A 21,606-nucleotide genomic window follows, 5' to 3' on the forward strand; every position below is an offset into this window, starting at 1 on the left:
GATCCGATTAGAGTTTTTTTAATTTATTTTTTCATTGTGGGTTTTTAACATTTCGATTGATTTTTCTGAGAATAATTCTTGGATCTTGATGAAAGAAATCCGACATGTTTAGGGGCCTGATGTGCATGTCTACTGATTGATGCAGATCCATATAACACTCTGAATGTTGTGAATTGAAACGTGGTTTCATAAGAGGAGGTTTGCACTGAATGCCATTCCAGTCTGTTCTGCTCTTCTCTGGCAGTAGCACAAGAAACAAAAGCTGGGGCCACTTTTCTTGGGTTGGCCGTCTCCCGTCGAGCTTACTTTCCATGCTAGCTAAGAACATACATTAAAGACTAATGGTGATTTGTGTCTTGATTGCCACCTAGTGGCTGGCTGCAGTATAGTTCATTAACCCACCTCCTACATGTTAGTGGGTGAGACATGGACCAAACTAAAATAAAACACATTTTTCTCAAAGAGGGCAAATGTCTATTAAGGTAGTTCTTCTCACACTAATGTTTATAAAAAGTGTTTTTTCTGGTAAATTTGGTTATTTTTGTCAACAACAAGATGAAATGTCTCGATTGACAGCTGAGACTCACTCGCGATTGGTCGAGCACATGCATCAGTGGGATCTCGTTACAGGGGCTTCATCCCGTGTTCGCTACAACAGACAACAGACAACAGGCTCTAAATGCACAAGATGTTACCGTTCAGATCCAGGACCTTTTTCTTTCATTTATGGATAGTGTGAGGAAGTGGAGACACGTCATCCATCTTTATAGTTCATTGCCATGAGCCTTCCTATATTGTCTTTTTGACTATTACTATATATATTTCTTTGAAGCTAAATATACTTATATACAGTCTATATCATTTCAAGTCAATTTGTTAGGCTAACTAGCTGCTGCCTGAGGCTTCATATTTAATATATGGTATCAATATTTTCATTAATCGTGCTTCATGAGAGCGAACAAGCATATTTTTACCGAACGTCAATTTACCCCTTTTATTCCTGAATGCTTAGTAAACATCTATAGGATTTAATCTAAAAATAATGTGTGCAACAAAGACGAAAGCGGTGAAATGCCACTAATAAGAGGGTCGGGTTTGTGTTGTCAACCTCTGCTTTGTTCCCATCTGTCATTGTCAGCGTCGACATGTGGAAACACTCCGTTCCAAAGGCTGCCTTCACTTTCTATCAGGGAGGGAATCCAGCTTAAAGCTTTCAGTGCCAGGAGGATTTTTGTGTTTCAAGGATCAACTTATACCACAGAAGACGAGATGTCTACATGTTATGAGAATACAAAGCTTTGTCTGGAAAATACACTCCCACTCAAAAATGGTAATTTAAAGGTTAATACAGAGCACCCATCACACTGCAGCCAGCTGCTTACTGGTCCGGGGGGAGTCGTGCACAGACTTTAAAGGTGCGATAGGTCCGATTACTCTGCTGCTGATAGTGGTTTCTTGTTCGGAGCAGTTGGTGGGAATGGTCACTTTAGAGAGCGTTAGCCACTGTTTGCAAGACAAGAGGTGAAAAGATGTGCTCATAGCAGCGTTACTTCTTTGGACTGGACGGTGACTCATCATCAGAAAGGGACAAGATGGTCCAGCAGGGCTAGCTGGATAGAAATAAACATAAAGCATTTGTAAGTTATCTGTGATTAATGCTACTATTGGCTGTTACGTGAATGGCTAAATCGTACATATCGTCCCTTCAAAGCCCTTCGTGGCCTCGCTCCTTTACCTAGGACCTTAGTCAATAGATATTAAAAAAATCTCCACAATAAAGCTGTAATCTACCCTGGCCTTTTGCTTTTATAAATGAATGAGCACAGCTCATCTTAGTTTATTCAGATATACTGGAGCAACAGTGCAGTGTATGTTTGGTACCCATATAGGCCGGGATCAGGCTTTTATTAAATTCACAAACTCTTCATACACACTATTGACAGAATGTGCTCAGAGAAAACAATATGACTAATGGCTTTGGTTAGTTGTGGTCAGAAATGCTCTTGGCATCTTCACTTCCAACCCACTATCTAGAAACTATGCCAGAAAATGGCCACCATCTTGCACACTTGAAGCCAGAGTCTGTGTTGTATTGATAGGTGGATGGAGCAAATGAAAGTGGGTCAGCGGTCAACAATTATGTTTCACCTCACTTCAAATAACTAATTAATTCCAAATTTACCAGAAAAATGACAAAAAACATCTTTGAGAAAAATCCATTTGAATGTTTAGTCTGGTTCATGTTCCATATGCCAACATGGAGGAGGAAGGGTTTATGACCTCTCCTGCAGCCAGCCTCCATGTGTGGAGTTGTCATGTTCTTTGTTTTTGTAAACAGGCTATTACACAAGATTTTCAGGGTATGTTAAGTGATTCTTTAGATTTCAATATTGACTACGAATTCTATCACTTATTAACTGGATGAATCTTACTGGATAAAACGTTTGAACCAAATCAAATCCATGATTCATAATTTCTACGATTCTCTAGCTTAGAAAAAAAACAATTTTTATGTAAACTTAAGGGCGTCTCCTTCATATTGAAAAACCTTTAGTATCCCATAGCCGGCCTGCTTCAGGGAACATTCTGTCTCCCAACATGATGCAAATGTTACACGATATCTCACAGACGTTGATAAGGACGGACCTGGGGTGTCTTTTCCACTGAATAGGTGTGTCCAGTCCTTGAACCAGCAGAATGCAGATGTTATACTCTTTCAAGTCTGCTCAAGCACATGTATACATCCTGGAAATTACAAATTTCTCCGAGGCTTTGCTTTACTCTGTAACTTAATAATTTCCGGGCCTTCTCATGTCGTCCCACATTCGCAGAAAAACCACAAACCTTTGTCCGCAGAGTCCCAGCAGTCTGCTCATCCCACACAGCGGTGTTTCCTGAACATATGACTGACAGCATGGTTGCACTTAATCTTAGACCTATGGGAAAATCTGACCCAAGCTTAGTCTTTTTCATGTTTTTACTGGACGTCAGTGGAGATGAGGTGAGTGCAGCCAACTGGTGCTGCCTGTATTCAACACTGTGGTCTGTTGTCAGGTTTCACCCCCAAACCCCAAACTGGGTTTTATTACCAGATGAAGACGTCTCGTGGCCCAGTTGTTGTTCTCTGCTCTGTTTCTTTCCTTTATGGGGTCATCATGTACTTAACATGTAGAGATTACAGCCAATAACAAGGTCAATTTTACTAATATGAATTTATTTGGTGACTCATATGTGGTATGTGCTGGAATCAAACCTTTTTAGGGTTTTGATCCAACTGCACAGCAGGTTCCTTATCTTTCTTTCCGTGCGATTGAATAACAAAACACAGCTTTGATTCAAAATGTCATCTCTGAGGTGATGTTGATGTTTAAAATGTCAAGTTGTCATTAGCTATATGCACACATTTTGAAATATTGCACTTTCAGCACCCCACATCTGGTGGCTTAATTACCGATGTGCATGATTTCAACATGTTTCTGAGTGAACCAAGTAGTCGGCCTGAGTGTGTAAAAGAGATCAACTTTGAGTGACATTTATTTTCACCATAACTTAGAAGCGGCTGCAAGACGTGCTGTTTTGTGGTCCAGAACTATTTCTTTGAATTTGAATTATTGCACAGATGGTGCAGTTTGGTGCTGACAATTATGGTCCAGAGGGAATGTATCAAAAAAGCGATGCTGATCTCCTGAGCTTTCATAGAACAACCACCTGGTCACGTTTTCAACTGCAGAATTAGTGACACTCTCTTTAACCTCAGATATACTTTGTCTTTGGAGCTAGTTGCGTCCCGATCCAAGACGGTAAACATTACACCTATACTGAAAACAATCATGTTACCATGTTAGACTGTGTATAAAGACAAACATTTTGGAGCCAGAGTTTATGCAGTATTGATCGTGTTGTGGAGACATGGTGTCGAGTTGTCGCAGAGACGCACCCTGGACCAATCAAGGGTCAGACTCTTGCTGTCTGCAGTCATGGCATCTCACCACAGTTCTTATAGCATGTTACGACCCTGTCTAGGGGAAAATATAATCGCAACATGGTACAATAGTTCCCCCCCTCCTTGCCACGCTCCAAAGAACCAGCCACAACAATTACTAGCCCGTTCGTATTTATTGACAAATTTGCTTCAGGGTGGGCTTACAGCAAAATAACAAACAGAAAACAACCCTAAGGCGAAACAACCTAATCTTCCCTACTCAAAATTAAAGGAAACAAAAGACATCATACTGACCTAACTCCTCACCAACAAAACAGGAGAAAACATGGTTCAAACGGAAATGTTACCCACCCCTACCAAGAACGGGCTGTTACCAAAAGAACAAGTTACAGAAGGCTGCATAAGTTGAGTCCGGCGGGAGGTCCTGCTGGCAGTGGCAAGAGGAGAGAGAACCGCAGGAGCTTTGGGAACCGTCCTCTTATCCTAGAAATACGATCCACCTCCATTCTTGGGCTGGAACCAATCCGCTCCCTGTAAATACATCCACCCACTCATCCAATCAAAGAGACACACGTGAAACGCATCCACCCACTCATCCACTCGAACAGACACACCTGAAACACATCACACAATCATCACAGCAGAGAGAGAGAGAGAGAGAGAGGTCCACACAACCTCAAGGTTGTAACATAGCATCAAATTAAATCCAAACTTACTAGAAAAAAGAACTGCTGAAGAACTAACCATAATGACGGGAAACAATCATTGAGAAAAATGTATTTACTTACTTGACTTGTTTGGTCCATATATCCCATCTACTAACATGAAGGAGGCAAGGTTTATGACCCATACTGCAGCCAGCCACCAGGGGGAGACTAAGATGATTTGGCTTCACTTTTGTGGAGCTGTAGTGTCGGCCAACTTTGTACAGTCTATATTAGTTTCATTCTAGCTTTACCTTGACCTCTTCGTAGTCACACAGACATATGAAATCACTTAAAACATAAAACATTACAGCAGGTTTGGATTTCTCAAGATCCCAGCAGCTGTTTTGACGTTTCTTTGTCTTACAATCATTTTTCCAAAGCGCTCTGATCACTGTCATATGTTTTCTGGTCCCTCATAGACATACTGTAGTTATTTGTTGTTTGGATGTATAGATCTATATGGATCTGGCTAAATGTCCTGACTATTTCCCTAAGATCCATCTCTGAGTGGAAGTGTGCAGTGTGTGTTGAAGAGAGAAAGCAAGCTCTTCCCAACATCTTGATGCCAGACCCACCTCACACTCCTCAGGCCATGTGTTTAATGCCCAATAAGCTTCCATGTTAACTGTTCAAGAGAAAACACACCAAATAAAAAGTTATGAATCTGTTTGTTCCATCCAAAACTAAAAATATCCTGTAATGATGTGAGGTGTGATGAGGCGATGCTGTTCTGGTGTAGATTAGGTGTCATTCATTTATAAAGGTGTTAATCCAGCAATGTAGCAAAATGTAGTGACGGATGTGAGTGCTGATTTGTTGATGTCGTATTGCAGCACTTTTACATACAGGGGAGACTGGGATCGAACCACTGGTTAGTGGACGACCCACTCTGCCTCCTGAGCTCTGTCCAATTCTTTTGTAGATGACACCTACCACCTTACACCTACGCTGGTTTTAATCCACCACATAAATGATGACATAAAAACTGAGATCAATTTCTTGTGCCAAATCATTTATTTCATCAAAATATTGAAATATTAACCCATTATAATGTATAAAATAGTGTTCATATGTGGCACTTAGATCAGATTCAATTAACCCTCTCCTCATTTCAGTTTAGTGGCTGCAGATTTTCAAAAACGCTGCTATAAACATGACATAACAGTGAGTTACTGTTGATGCAGATGCACTTTAACTTGACACATTAGGATCAATTCGTTTGTGAAGTGAAAAATTCATTCAGAACAAAAGGAAGTATAATAAACGAGTACATATGTACATACATATGCCCCTGTAAGATTATAATTCTTCTTTTAGTTTGAGTTACAGCCAATTGCCGATGTGCACATGCTGTCTATTTATAAATCACATTTTTACCGCACAATATTCATTTATAAACATTGTACAACATAAGTAAAATACAGTAAAATATGATATAAACGGTGCATACATTTGAAAGTGGCAGTGGCACTTTACATACATTTCTCATGTCTGCTTTTGGATCCTTACAACAAAAAAATCTTCATATTGTATTCATACATAATATTCACAAAAGGGTATTTTTCTTTTTGTTAAAATAAAAAAAATATATATAGTAATTAGTGAAGATAATAATGAAGCATCTGTTTATCCCTTTCTAGATGTTTTTCGGTGGTTTTCTGCTGGTGGAGTTCAGGCCGAGACGCCTTGGGCTCTGAACGGCAGCAGGTTGGTCAGAGGGGCGAAGGGAGGAGGACTCGACTCCGAGTGAGATGTCGATGATGAAGAAGGAAAACTCTGTGACGCAGGAGCTTTTTCTGCAGGAGGGAAATACATCGAGACTTCCTGGATGAGGAAAGACGGAAGAAAGTAAAGAAGATTGGTAAATTGGTGACATTGTTCTGAGAGCCAGTAGACAACAACATAAATAAACACATGCAAATAGACAAAACAGATACCATCATCAATTTCACAACACATCCTTGTGCTCGCAATACAACCAAAAAACCTACGACACAACCGAAAATACTTGCACCACAGACAAATACTCACAACACAACCAAGTACTCGCAACACAAATAAATACTTTCAACACAGGCACTCACAACACAAACAAATACTTGCAACACAACCAAACACTTTCAACACAGGCACTCACAACAAGACCAAATACTCCCAACAAAACCAAGGACTTGCAACACAAACAAAAACTTAAACACAAACAAATACTTGCAACACAACTAAACACTGACATGACAACTGAAGTTTTCTTGCATATTTCTTTGATCACATGATTCTGATATTTTTGCAGATACATGCTGTTAACCTAGAATAAGCCTTGTGTTCATTATTACCCGGCACTTAAATGAAAAACAGACTTACATCACGTTGGCTGGTAAAACCTGTTAACTTCATCTTTATCAGATCAACATGTGTTGTCTCTACTGAAAACTTTGTTTTGCCGATGACTAAACAAATAAAAATGAGTCGGGCTCTGTTTACAAGGTTTCACCCTCATCTCACCGTTTACGACAAACTGCTCATGAACGAACCTTCGCATTCTACTGTCGACTCACTTTTATTGATGTTCATTACGTAAGAAGCCCTTTAGAAGATTGTCAGCATCTGGTGGATGTTTGTGTGTGTGTGTGTGTGTGTCTGTGTGTGTGTGTGTGTGTGTGTTCACTGACTGGGTAGAGCTGCGGAACTGTGAGTGTGTTGGTGTTCATCAGTCGAGGAGCTGTTGGGGAAGTCGCGGTGCCTTCAGGAGACTCGATCAGAGTGGTGTTATTCCTCTGATGCAAAGACAAAAACACACACACACACACGGGCCATAAACACAAATAACTTAGCAGGCCTTTAAGTACCATCAACTATATATTAATTGTTTTATTTCATAAATAAATAAATGTGCAAATATGAAAACCAAAACGGTGAGCCATTTAAAACATAATTATCCAGATGGGTAAGATGATCTGATTATAAGTTTAAAGCCAGAAACTTTTTAAAAGACTGTTTTAAACCCAATCATGTAAAGTTCAGTTTATTGTAATGCTTTGCCTTTGTGTGTGATTTATTGCTCAGATTATATAAGATCATTTCCTGTTTTGTTTTGAAATTACTTGAATTTACTCTTTTGTGTCTGTTGTGTTTTTTTTTTCCTGCCTTTGTTCCTTTCCAGCCGTTTCTCATTTACAATAAACCATTGAATAATGATAAAACCAATAACTTAACTTTCTGACATTATATATAAATATAAATATAAACTTTTATTTGGTTTTTTTTGCATTCCTTTCTGTGTTTTCCTGGATTTGTTGACTTTATTTTTGACCTTAATCATTTTGTCTCCTTGTTCCAATAAATTGTTGAGCTACACCAACTCCCTCTCCACTCTCTGAATGATTCTTTTCTCCTGTGTCCCTGACATCAGCTCTGACAGTTGATCATGTTACCTCTATCGTATCGTTCAAGCAGCAGTGTCTTGTCGAAGTCGGTGTTTGAAGAGAGGAGACGCGGACCCAGAACTTGCAGCATAACAGAATTTATTACACAGAAGTTTCACAGGTCAGACGAGCACCATGGTTTGCCCGAAGAAATCACAAAAGTGAAAATCTGACTTGACTCTGAAAGGCAAGGCGTTTTATAGGGGAGTTGTTTACTACAAACCTAGAGATAAAATGACGTCACCCAAAAGGGCCTTCTGCCTAAATTTGGGAAGGTTCCTTAAGATTTAGGGACCTGCTGAAAACCATCTCTCCTCTTATTATTCCTTGGGGGTTCAAGGACAGTTCAGACAAGGAGAAACATACAGAAAACATCTGGAGATAATACTTAAAGGTCTGAACATAAGATTCAAAGCATTAAAATATTAATATGTCATTATGATCTATACCTATGCTAGAGAAATTCATTAGCTGGATATTAACACATCATTTATGGTTTGTAACTGTGCTATGATATCCATTGGCTGAATAAAAGTAAATGTCATTATTCTTCATAACCATGTTCAAAAGATGTCTTAGTGAAATATACTATACATTTCAAATGTCTCACCCATGGTCCCAGCTCTCAAATGAGCCTAAGGTCGGCTGGATCCATCAAAATCTATATTTATCTATTATCAATTGGGATATAAAAAAAAAAGACCTGGCTGAAGATGACCGATCTACAAAATTGTCTCAGAGACACATAAAGGAGCGAGACGGGACAGGGAACATAATCCATGCACACGTCTACCCTGAGACTCAAGAGCATAGTTGCAACGCAGCAGCATCTGGACAGATGTGGACTTGAAAAAAAGAAATCGGAATCTATCAGTGTTTACCAGTTTAGTGTTTGTGCTTTGGATGTTTCTGTTTTACTGTCTCTCCACAGCATGCACCACTCAACTCTCACACGTCACATCTCTCCCCCATAATGCAGCCTGTGGTCTGGAGATCAAATGGTTCAATGTTGTCTCAATGTGGACGAGGTTTGAATATGAGACTGATTAAAATCATATCCTTGAAGTTTGATTGGAAACTGGTTGTAGTTTAGCAAACACAGGGCACTGCAAGACAGGGAGGTGAAGGACCAAGACAAATTTCCCAAGGAACAATAAAGTATATTTGATTTGATGTGAACAACTCTTCTCTTATATTGTCCTTTGTTGGTCCCACATAGCCAGATATATCTCCACAAAACTGATATGAGATCAGTCTGACTGCACACATTACTATTCTGCTATTAGGGAAAAAAACACTGTTGCTGTTTATTTTAAATCCAATCATTATTATTTAAAGAACAGTTAAATCAAGCAGATCCTTGATTGTGGCTTTGATCCAGGGTTAGAACATATTAAATCTACATAATCATTCTACCAAAGTAATCACTACATGGTACAGATGGTGGCCGTGACACATCTCCTACATAATCACAGGATCGATCCTGTGGAGTATTTTAGTTTCCTGAACATGTTTCAGTGTTTCATATCTATTCCCTCCCATGGTGTTGTATTGATGTTGGTGGAGAACGCTGGATGGCATGCCGGCCAGTTTGGAAAGTGATAACAGACCAGAGGTAGAAGGGGAGTAAAGCGCTGTCCGGCCAACGACAGATTTATATCCAAAGTCAACATTCAATGAGTCAAAGTTGTCAGCTGGCAACTCGCACTATAAACACATTTATCTTGTCATGTTTTGCATGAAACGTAAATAAAGGAATTTAGGAAAATAATTTACGACTGAATGTAATAGGAGATGAATGAAAAACTGGCAGGGTAAGGGATTAGAACATAAATGTATCTTTAAAATAAAGTACTGTCAAATAAAGATTAACTAACTTTGTTTTTACCTGGGTCAAGATAGACCAAGTTTATTATGTCCATTTAATCTGGACATGGTGTCAGTGCTTAAGGTCCAGATATTACTCATGTTGTAGGGACCTAAATCTGTTTACACACACACCTAATGTCGTCCGGAGACATCTCTGTGTGTGATTGTGTGTGTGTGTGTGTGTGTGTGTGTGTGTGTGTGTGTGTGTGTGTGTTTGTGTGTGTGTGCGTGTGTGTGTGATTGTGTGTGTGTGTGTGTGTGTCTCACCAGATCCTTGATGCTGCCGAGCACCGCTGTGACCAGGATCCCTGTGAAGAGCGCCACGAGGTTCAGGCCAGTGAGGATCCAGATCAAAATGTAGAGAGTGAAAACTTCCTCGCAGCTATCGACTCCAACAAACTCGTAGTAGTTGCTGAGGTAGCCTCCGCTGCAGAGCAGGAAAACAGCTCTGTTTATTACGGAAGGTTTTTAGCTAGTTGGAGAATTTAATAAATTTCTGTAGAGAACAAACCTTGCGAGTTGACAATCCTGAGTTTGTTTAGATTGTGATGATTATCATTAGCTACATTATGCTACGCTAATGTCAAAGGATAGTGGTGCAGTGTCTCACTTGGCGCAGTCGTACAGGTCGCAGCAGTAGCAGGTCCCACTTCTGACTGTCATGGTGCAAGACACCTTCAGATTCCAACATGAAACCTGACAAAGAAGAAAAAACACAAGTTCAAAGTGTAGTTTCCTGCACATAAATCACAGAACACTGCCCCCAGACTGACCGTTTGCTGTCTGTGATTCACATGGGGTATAATTTCTGATATATCTGCACATCTTTACTCACTGAGGTGTAGAAATTCTCATAGAGGTAGCTGCTGCCGCTGCTGTAGTACTGACATCTCCCCGCGCTCAGTGGACGCATGTCCTGGCAAACAAATATCATCCACACAACCTCAGTCAATCGGAGGAAATAAAAGATACAAGAAATAAAAATAAAAAATCAACAGCCAAGACAATCCACAGTGAGCACAGAAAGATAAAAATGCATTTGAAGTAAACAACCGTTGAGTTTAGAGTCTGTTTCTGATAAATTAAAGGAGGTTTTCCCAAATGTACTCAGTTCATTGTGAAGAAAATGTTCTCTATGGATCTTTGAATTTGTTAAAATAAGGTTCACTGCAGAGGAAACTGTTTCTGTGGTTGAGTTCACAGTAACGTCAGGTGGTTTTTCTTGGTTTGGGTTTCATTTACTCAAACTATCACTTAATATCTTAACACATCAGACTCAAGCAGGAGGAGAACAAGGAGATGGACTCACTTTCATTCCTTTCATGGATTAACATTCATGACCTACACGGTTTAGTGAAATCCATAACTATTTATTATACAGGGATATAAAACAGATGAGAAATTATAACATTATAAAAATGTTGTGCTATTGTCTAATCAATCTTGGCGTCTGTATTCGTTTTGTAAGTAGATCACCATATGATTAGATGCGCATAAAATATATACTATTCATTAATATTTAGCATGGAAATAAGGTTATGTCATCCTCCATCTGGTTTGGAATAAGTTGAAGACAAGAGAAATGTACTTTTACTATAGTGTGAACAGTGTCTGTCAGTAGTCTGTCTGTAGTAGGGCTGTAATCAGGCTGTAGTCAGATATTGTGTGATGCACGCTCATGGGTTTTGTAGGGCGTCTGAGGGAAAGGGGTTGTTTATGTCCTCAGACTTCAACCAACTTCCATCTTGAAACAATTGCCTGTTGAATGTTATTTTAAGGAGGCAGCATCACATTTACACTCTGAGGATTCTCCGTCCTCCAGCTCAGCAGATGTCAAGAGGTATTATTATTAAAAAGAAAAGAGGGTAAAACAAAAAAAAAACTTGATTTCTTCGCACAAAAGGTCAATACTGCCAACAGAGCCATGTTAGTGGTTTAACATTCCTCCATGGTCTCCTGTTACTGTTTTCTTTCATCACCCAGCACAGTCATCTCCCTCGAGGATCCAGTTGCCAGTGCAGGTAGCTCACCATGCTTAAGACAGTACAAACGCCGTCAATCACCAGGCACAGAAAAGCAGCGATGATCCCAAAGCTGAGGAATATGATGGCAGCCGTCAGCTGGAGGAAGAGCACAGAAAAAAAGCAGTAACAAATCAGTTTGTAAGTAAGTAAGACCCACTGCTGAGTTCCCCTCTGTAGCAGATGTTAAACATCGAGTGATGTTTTCGATGAATGGTTTCCTATTTATGTTGAGCTCCTTGTAAAAGCATTTAGCTCCTTAGCTCTCCGACACAGGCTTTTTTCAGTTTGAATTAATGTCTTTGTGATCATGTGAAATTGAAAGTACTTTCGTTTATGTAGGTGAATACTATTGTGTACATGTATTTTTAACAGGCAAACAAATACAATAACTAGAATGGCCCTCAGTAGAGCGTATGCCTCCAACAGTACCTTTAGATTTAAACACACTTTATAGCCACTTTATATTATCTCAGCTACACATTGGTGGTAGTTACAAGTTTCCATCTCTATTTGTTACCAGCAAATGAAAAAAGTCGACACGCCTCTGAAACTACATTTAAATCCACTATAGTTCCGGATTTTTTCACACACTCAACAAAGCCAACCCCATTAATGTCTGAATGTTTCCATCAGGTTCACATGTAATTCTCAGAGAAATCAATGAAAAGTCTCCAAATGTTAAACAAAGGAGTAATCCTGCCCACTAACAAACATGCACAAATGAAAACAAGACATTATTCAATTTTAATAAAAGTATAGCTGTTGAAAATAAACATGTATTATTCCCACTCCCCCATCCATTATTTCAACATGTGTAAGATTTAAAAGAGTAAATATCTCAGAAAGGTCTAATTATTCCTGCAGCAAACTGAGACAACCACCTTAACAGGCGGTAACTCTACATCCCTGCTCTGTATTCTTCACAATCTCAATTTGCCACCTTTCAGAAACACACCAACAGCTCATAGCGAGACTGAAGTTCCACTATCAATCATTATTCTTCCTTGAATATGTTTCTCGTTTCCTCTCACACTTTCAGATCTTATCACAAAATTATGTGAATAATGAAAAAAAGCGATGAAAGCATAAAATCTAACCCCAACCAGCTCCATAAAAATGTTTGGACATATACCCAGACTGTTTAAGTAAAGATTCATAACTGTTGAGTGAGACTGTCTTGAGTGTCCCTTCAAGAATATAATTCATACCCAGAAAAGATTCTGTTTTAGATCTAGATCTTGTTGTTTACTGTTAACAACAGGCTTCTGTAGGTGGTTGTTCAGCATTTGATTTTGTTGAGTTTATGTCTTATGGATTATATTGTATTGCCCCTATACATAAAAATGTTCAGTTAATTCAGTATAGCAGTTAATATCAGAACCATTATTACTTGACCCAGACATGACATCTGATACACTGGGAGAGAGCTAACAACCTTTGGGACAATTGAGTGGGGAGACATTTTCAAATAACACAATTACAGGAAGACAGATACTGCAGATTCTTCAGGAACAGTCCTAACCACATTATTCAATTTTCTGTTCAGCCCTGTGCCTTACTACAGTAACATAGCTCTTTTAGTAGTTTTCACTCTTTAAAGTGACAGCTTCATAAAGAATAAATATACATCTGTGTTCCATCAGCAGGATAAGAATGATCAGCAAAAAATTTTAAACTAATTTTACAAAAGATGAAATAACAGTGGGAAACGTGGGTCTGACCAGAGTTGTTGTTGATGTTTCAGTGAAAGGAAAGAATGTTGAAGGACTGGACTGCAGATTGAAATCAAGGTTTTTCCATTAATCGCTGAAGAAACAGGTGGAAGAGTAAAGCAGGATGAGTTGGATGATAGTAATGTCTGACCCAGACATGTATTATTCCGCATCTGGACAAATTGCAGCTGGTGTCCTTTATTGTCTGACAACCAGGATGATTTACTGTGTGTTTTCGTCGGCAATGTTCCAGATGTGGAAGTAGCACTTGACAATCGCACTCGATTTTGGGCGGAGGAGCAGGAAAGATACTGAGCCAAAACACAAAATGACCTTTGACCTTTCATACAAACAACTGGATATTTTTGAACAGGGTTCCGAAGCATTTTTTACTGCTTAGCATTCATGCTTCTTCCAAGCCATAGACATGTCCCAAAACTGACTCACATAAGATTATCTATGGGGGAAATGAATGGGACTTCTCCATCTGGGTCCAGCATCACCCTTAATACTTTACAGTATATCTCACACTCAGGATAATACTGTTGTCTCCCAGAGAAAATAATGTGAACGTTTTAAAAGGTGAAGAATGAAATGAGATTTGACGACGGAATAAACAGGGGAATAACCGCCTCCTCATTGCAACCATCCAAATTGCACTCTCTCAGCAGGTCAGGGAGTGTGCACAAAGAAAACATGAGGGGAACGTGTGTGTGTGTGTGTGTGTGTGTGTGGGTAAGTGTGTTTGTGTCAGATGAGTAAAAAAGAGGAAGAGAAAAAGGTTTTACCAGCTGCTTGCGGTTTTCTTCAAGGTAGAGCCCCAGAAGTCCCAAGAAGGAGCCGAGTGTCAGCTGCAGATAAAACATAATAAGCGCTGTGATTTTTATTTAAAATCAAGAAATACAGAATGGTTCCTTTTGATTGGAAACTGAAACGTCTTCATATGGTTTTGGTCACTTTTCAATTTCATTCGTCCAACGTTACCTGCCCACTCTGATTGGATCAGTGGATTTCTAATAACAGATTCTTTTCTAGTTTCAGTCTACATGCCTTTCTTTCCTAGCCTCATGAGGTCACTGAATCTGAGTAAATGTTCAAGTCAAATGTAAAAAATCAAGTTAATTTTAATAACAACGTCAAATGTACTTTGTTACAACCCACCAATTTAAGAAGGCCAGACATGTTGTTTTGGTTTGAAACAGCTGAGATCCTGTCTAATCGCTGCTCATGCTGAAGTCTGAGTGAATCACAAAACTGTCAATCATCAGTTTAACAGTCTGCCTACAACTGTTTTTAAGTGAGGGAGTCAAACCCGTTGGCTGGCACCGCGGAACGTTAGGCCTGCAGCTTTCATTTCACAATGGATATCAAATATTTCAAAACATTCAGCTAATTTCCTAGTAGCTGCAGACTAAAAGTTTTCTATCCATGCAAATGTGTCGCCTCACTGATTAAATCCAGTACAGAAGAACTTACAATGACCCCAGAGATGTAGCCGGTCACGTTCAGGCTCTCTGTTCGGGTGGTCGTGTAGACTCCCAGCACTACCAGCAGCAGGGACAGACTGAGCATGCCCCCCACCAGCAGCAGAGCCCTCCTGACCCTCACCCTCATCTCTGGGAGAGAAAACCTCAGTTGTATTATATGACACGCCGCAGGATTAAATAAAACATAATGAACAAGACCACATGCTTACCAGCAGTGGAAAATATTTACCATAAAGCTTTTACTGTCAGAAAAGCAGCTGCTTACAAAGACAAATTATATTACATCATTACTTACCTTAATGGGCATTATTCTAAAGATGTGACCTCAATTGTAAAACAGGTGAGGTAATTATTCTTATAGATCTAAATAGCATATATATAAACATCACACATACTACTCTAAGTGAAGGAAAACTGTTCAAATATTGTTGTACCCCTTTATCAAATAAAATATGGTCAACATCCCTATTTACCCAGTACTGAACATACTACACAGATACATTGCTTGTATTAAAAGACAAACATGTAGTCATCTGATTTATCATTTCAATACCATTATAATAACCAAACTTTGAGCCGTCAGTGAGTCTATAACAGGTCAGACATGAACCTCTCAGAGACAAATGTTTTTATTGTGAAATGAGTCAGACTCTACTGTGGACGGCATCACTGAGCTTTCTGCTAACAGCGTGTCCCTCATATTATCAAATGTCCATTTGCAAGGAAACAAAGGTGAAATCATCCATCTCATTAACTTGTAAAAAGTAAAAAACAAACTTCAGAGTAGATTTTATTTTCTGAATAGTGTCTTTAGGGAATAATAAAGTTATCTTCTGTTCGTAAGATGACCCCCATCACTGCTGAAATGACGAGAACGACCTTAACGTTATTGTTGGTGTATATTACAAATGGTATAAAAACTGTTTTATGGACTTCTGTTTTAGTGTCATATACAGCTGAAGCTCTGTCTCTGGTTATCAGTTCATTAAAAACACACTCAGGGACATGCAGTCCGCTGGTAAAGTCTCACTCGATCATGAGTAAGGATAAAATAGTTGAGCTAACTACACACATCTGCCTCATGCACCTGACACATCAGTGAACACATCAGCCTCTGAGCTCAGTAAATAAATGATCTTTACCTGCAGCTCGGCTCTTTGGCACAGGTTTGTCCCGGCTCCCTGTTCCCTGGATCCTGGCAGTCATGATAGATCCACTTCTCTGAAATGAAGTTCCAGATGTTCTCTCAGAGCTGTGTGAAGTCCTGAGCAGCTCAGGCATCAACTGAGAGGATGCAGGTTTGTGTGCCGCCTGCATGAAGCTCCAGCCTCTGCTACGTTCAAGGACAGTGGGACACATGCACGTCTGCTACTGTTGAAACAGACAAACTTGTTATGGTGGCCTGGAACAAACAGTGCAATATTAAATAAATCAAACTATTTCAAAAAACATACATTTATTTTACAAAACTCTACGCAGCTGTGATTGGTTGTTTCACTGTCAGGCAACAGGTAAACTATGCTTTCAATGGTCAGCTACACAAAAATCCATTGAACCAGTCCTGCTATAATGGAATCTATGGTGTCTTGTTGTCTTTCTGCTTACTTAAGTGTGAGAGACTGCACGCTGCTGCCATAAAGTTGATTAACACCTTGTTAGTGCCAAACAATCGTTAAATCATTGGTAAAGCAGCAGACCTTATCAATGCTTGGGACACCTGGTTTTTATCTTCCTACCACCAGAGAACCAGACCATAAAACACTTTTCACAGAGAGACAGACGTTGTCAGTCTCTGACAGACTGCGGGGGACTCTGTCTCTGTATTGACCCCTTTGCAAAGGTCTGAAGCTTTTTATAACAAAATATACAAAGACAGGTGTGTTGTTCACTGCTTTGAAGTCTCTCACGGAACTCTGCGTCCAAACACCTGTTCAGGGACTTAGATATTTAACCGAATCTGTGGTCTTATGTATAATACTGTCTCTGTCAGAATATTGTCTCGTGAAAGCTGCTTGTCTTAGTCTGTATATAAAGATGTACGACAAGTCACCACTTCCTCCCACTATCCAGAGATGAAGCCCAATTATCCATAGGAGCACCGCCATCTTATTAATTTGGAGACCGTAGCAATTGGAGGATGGAGTAGCGAGGTCCGGCCGATACACAAGCTCAACCAATCACGAGTCCGTTTTAGCTGTCTTAGCCCATTATTATAGCATCAAATAGCTGCTAAAAACTGAACTTTTTAGTTTGTGCCATCTCTTATCCACTCCCATGGAGGAGGCAGGGTTAATGAACTATACTGCAGCCAGCCACCAGGTTGCAATCCAGATGTTTTGGCTAAACTTTAAGGGAGCAGTCATGTTGTAACCATCTTTATTTATGCTCTATTGTTGGACACACAAGTTCGGCCACAGGGTGTTTACTTTATCCGTTATCCCCCAGTGAATGTGTCTTTGCAACTCATTCAGTTTATTTGCTTGTTTTCAGCTGTACTGATGCAGAGCTTGGTCTTTTTTATAATTGCATGGACATTGTCACAAATTTACAACAATGACCTGAGAAATTAACAGCCATGAAGAGACAACCCTAACGGACATGTGAGTCCACTTTATTTTCGTAATTCACAGAAAACATATCGATTTAAATTGTTTGAGGTGCTTTTTTTTCAGTATTGATGAATTGTCTCGTGGACCATTTACAGCCTGGAGGCTGGAGATCCCCAAACCCTGATATAGAATGTTAAGCATTCTTTTCCAGAGATAAAGTTTGACCTTGTGGCTGCAGTAAATCTAAAGAACATACGTTAGTCAGGGGCTTGATGTACTGCTGCAGCACAGTGGGGGGGAGAACATGAGTGAACTTTTGTAGGAGATTGTTCGTAACTGGAAGTGGACCTTTAGAGATCCACCCATTCTGTCTAAAACTTTCTTCTCTACCATGATTTCTGATAACCATAGACTGCTCTCTCAGCGTGAAACTAAAGCGTCCCGATCCCTCCCTTGAGGCTGGCTGCAGTATAGGTCATAAATCCAGCCTCAATGATAATGGATTGGACAAGGATCAAACTAAAAATCAAACCACATGTTGAAAAAGTGTCCCAGTAGGTTTGGTTTTCAATAGTTATTTGATGGTATAAAGATGGGGTGATACTTCATGATGACAGCTGGGATCAACTTGCGATTGGTCTGGCATGTGTAGCGATGGGACCTTGATACTGCGGCTATTTGACAGACTTTCACAGGATGGCTTAAAATTATATATTCATTTGAGGACCCACTTTAGATCCAATAAAGGGTCTTAAACTTGACTTACCAGACGGGTGAATAGATGGGCAGTTAGGAAGACAGTCATGTCCAAATCTTAAACGTTAAAAGGCTCAGTCAGGTAAATGAATCACAAAGAAACGCTGGGGCAGCGACCAAACTAAAAAAAAACTAACTTAGAGGCATCAACAAGGTTCAAACCATAAACACAACTTAAAGTTCTTTAAAAGAGCCACAAACAAATCAAGCAGTACATGAAAAGTTCCATAGACATCAGAACTCGTAAAAGTCTCCTGAGAGACTTCAAATACAAGTCGATGGTCTTAAAGATCTGGGCAGAATTATGAAAAGAAAAACTATTGCACAATTTCATTGCTAACTTTATCAAACCAGTCAGTGACTTGGAGAAAGCCTGGATGGGGAAGGAGGTCACAGTGATCTTAGCCTTTGACCAAAAAATTGTAATCAGGTCATCTTTGAGTACAAGTGAATTTTACCAAATTTGAAGAATTCCCTCAAGCTGATCTTGAGATATCACATTCAACAAAAACAGAAAATATGTCTCAGCATAGAGACACAATAATAATACATTTTATTTATACAAAAAATGCAGCTCAAACTGCTTTACAATAAAATCATAGACATCAAATAATGTAGATCATAAGAACACGTTAGCAATTAAGCAAAGACATAATGAAATATTACCAAAATGTATAAAAATAACTATCTACATCTTCAGAAAAAAAGTTATTCAAGAATATCTCCTACGCCTGTGTGCCATCAACCCTAACCCTAACCCCAACCAAATGATTTGGTTGGGGTTAGGGTATCCAGGTGGTGGACATTTAAAAAACGAGACATTACCTGTTGCCACCGCTGTGATCTTAAGTCATGATTTCTGTGTAGATGTCATCAGGCCGGGGCTCTTGTATTATATGTCTAGTTTGGACTCGGTTGGAACAAATAGGTCTGTGGTAAAGTGAGTGAAATAATAACAAGAGGAAACTAAAAGCATGAAATATAGTTTAATTCTTTTTGAATACAGAGGTTAACAAAGCTCAGTGCGATTAATGAGACAACACACCCACACACATGAATATCATCATTCTCAGTTAGAGCTCAGTAAAGTAGCTGTTTACTGTTTAATAAGCTTCCTCTCATCTTGTCATCTTTTCCCCTCTGAGGGATTCACCACACAGATCATAGCTTAATTTATCTTATCACAACTTTACCAAAATTCAAAGCTGAATGAAAAATCATTTTCCAGATCCTAAACTGATATCTGTGAAAATAGAAGGATTTATCAGAGTAATTCTGGGACCTTAACAGCAGATGTTTAAAACATTCTAGTCAACGTTCTTTGACAATGTTACATTTTCTCTGTACCGATATCTCCATTATTCAGGCATCAGTGCTCTTTAATGTCTGTGACGCGTAATAGTCACAGCCGCTTCCTCTAGCTCCCTCTGCTGGATCAACCCAGCCTGTGGCGTTTGTGATTTCCCCCACCCTCACACATCAGATAAATTCTTTCCACCCACAGGGGCCTCAGATCAGTGTTTGTGTAGTGACAGCAGTTTGACTCCTAGACATTATGGACCAATACATGATGTTCGGTCAAATTAAGTTTCGGTTTTTCTATCAAAACTGCTCTGCTGTGATCTTAAGTCATGATTTCTGTGTAGATGTCATCAGGCCGGGGCTCTTGTATTATATGTCTAGTTTGGACTCGGTTGGAACAAATAGGTCTGTGGTAAAGTGAGTGAAATAATAACAAGAGGAAACTAAAAGCATGAAATATAGTTTAATTCTTTTTGAATACAGAGGTTAACAAAGCTCAGTGCGATTAATGACTCTTTTTTCTATCAAAACATTGTTGTTGCGAATATACAATGCTGTTGCTCATAAATATTTATACCAGGTATTTATGGTATATTTTTATATATGTTATATTATTTTTGGATATAGAAATGCAAAAGGTCCACTGTAGAGCCAGTGTTTAGTTTGTCCATTCTGGGCTCTAGTAGAAACGTGGCAGTGCAACAAGGTGGAGCCCGTGCAAGAGGATCTGTGCTGGTGTTCAGATATGAAGGGTTCGTTCTATTGTAACTGTCGTCTGGACCTGGACAGGAAGCATTATTGTGTCTTTTATTTCATCTTTTTCAATAAAAACAGATGCCTACTGGGGAAAACTGATAAGATTGGACCAAAAGCAGCTGGTTTGACAGGTGGCTTTAATATATTTGTATTTATTAGTGCAGTTTTTATGAATCATTTTCTGTTTTCCTTTTGTCACACGAGATAAAAGGTGAAAGTTTCAAGTGACCGATTCCACCTACATGAGCACTGAGACAGAGAGCGACATGTTTATTGTTCGTTCATTCTGTCATTTTCATTGATGTAGTGACCCAGTAGGATCTATACAGGAGACACATCTCTGCCGACCCGCTCAAGTGTGAGGAGACAATTACCACATTAACAGTTACACTCACTGTTGCAATATATTGACTTGATTTACAGTTTTTTGACATTTCAACACAAATTGTTGAGACTGAAAATAACATTTATTATATTATTAGAACACGAGTTATGCTCCTTTGTGTCTCCCTGACATGATGACATCTAGTCTTTATACAAATATTATGATAGAAGCTAAACACAAGTAGTTGCAAAACATGTCAGATGTGTTTGAAACTGATCTGCAACAAGTAGAGCAGAAAGAAATGCGAGGTAATTGCTGATTTCATTTTAATTCCACTACCACAAATTAAACAACAGCTTTGACAGATTCTGAACTTTTAAATCAAGTCAAAACTAAATACAAATATTTTGGGTTTTACACATACACAATCGATTATATGTTTTTGGAGATGTGCGTTTGAGATGTTCAGTAATCGATGAGGTAGCAGTTTTTTTTCCCTCATGGATGTTGCTCATTGAAATCAACCCGACCTAGCACATGTGAAGATACACTTGACTTGGGCTACACACACATTCAGTCAGTATAAATAAAGGTATTTTGTAAATATTATGCATTGTTTGTTCATTAAAAACAAACAATAGTTTCAAAATAAAATGTGAATATTAAAAGTAGGAACTGATCATTTAAGTGGCACAGCAACACAGCTGCCATCTACATTATCTTAAATCTTAAATTTCACAACCCTTTTAAAAAA

The 21,606-nt window shown here is 39.1% G+C and overlaps 1 protein-coding gene across 1 annotated transcript; it reads right to left on the reverse strand.

Moving 5' to 3' along the window:
- Positions 1–5,659: 5,659 nt before the first annotated feature.
- LOC133951980 (transmembrane protein 255B) lies at positions 5,660–16,435 on the reverse strand. Its single transcript, XM_062386249.1, has 9 exons — positions 16,307–16,435; positions 15,154–15,293; positions 14,466–14,528; positions 11,972–12,061; positions 10,777–10,857; positions 10,552–10,637; positions 10,209–10,368; positions 7,320–7,424; positions 5,660–6,474 (listed from the first exon to the last, which is right to left on the reverse strand). The coding sequence occupies exons 1-9, from the start codon at positions 16,368–16,370 to the stop codon at positions 6,322–6,324; spliced, it is 942 nt and encodes a 313-aa protein (XP_062242233.1). The 5' UTR covers positions 16,371–16,435; the 3' UTR covers positions 5,660–6,321.
- Between the last annotated feature and the right edge of the window lie 5,171 nt (positions 16,436–21,606).

Source organism: Platichthys flesus, chromosome 4, assembly GCF_949316205.1.
Source record: "Platichthys flesus chromosome 4, fPlaFle2.1, whole genome shotgun sequence".
Classification (NCBI taxonomy): domain Eukaryota; kingdom Metazoa; phylum Chordata; class Actinopteri; order Pleuronectiformes; family Pleuronectidae; genus Platichthys; species Platichthys flesus.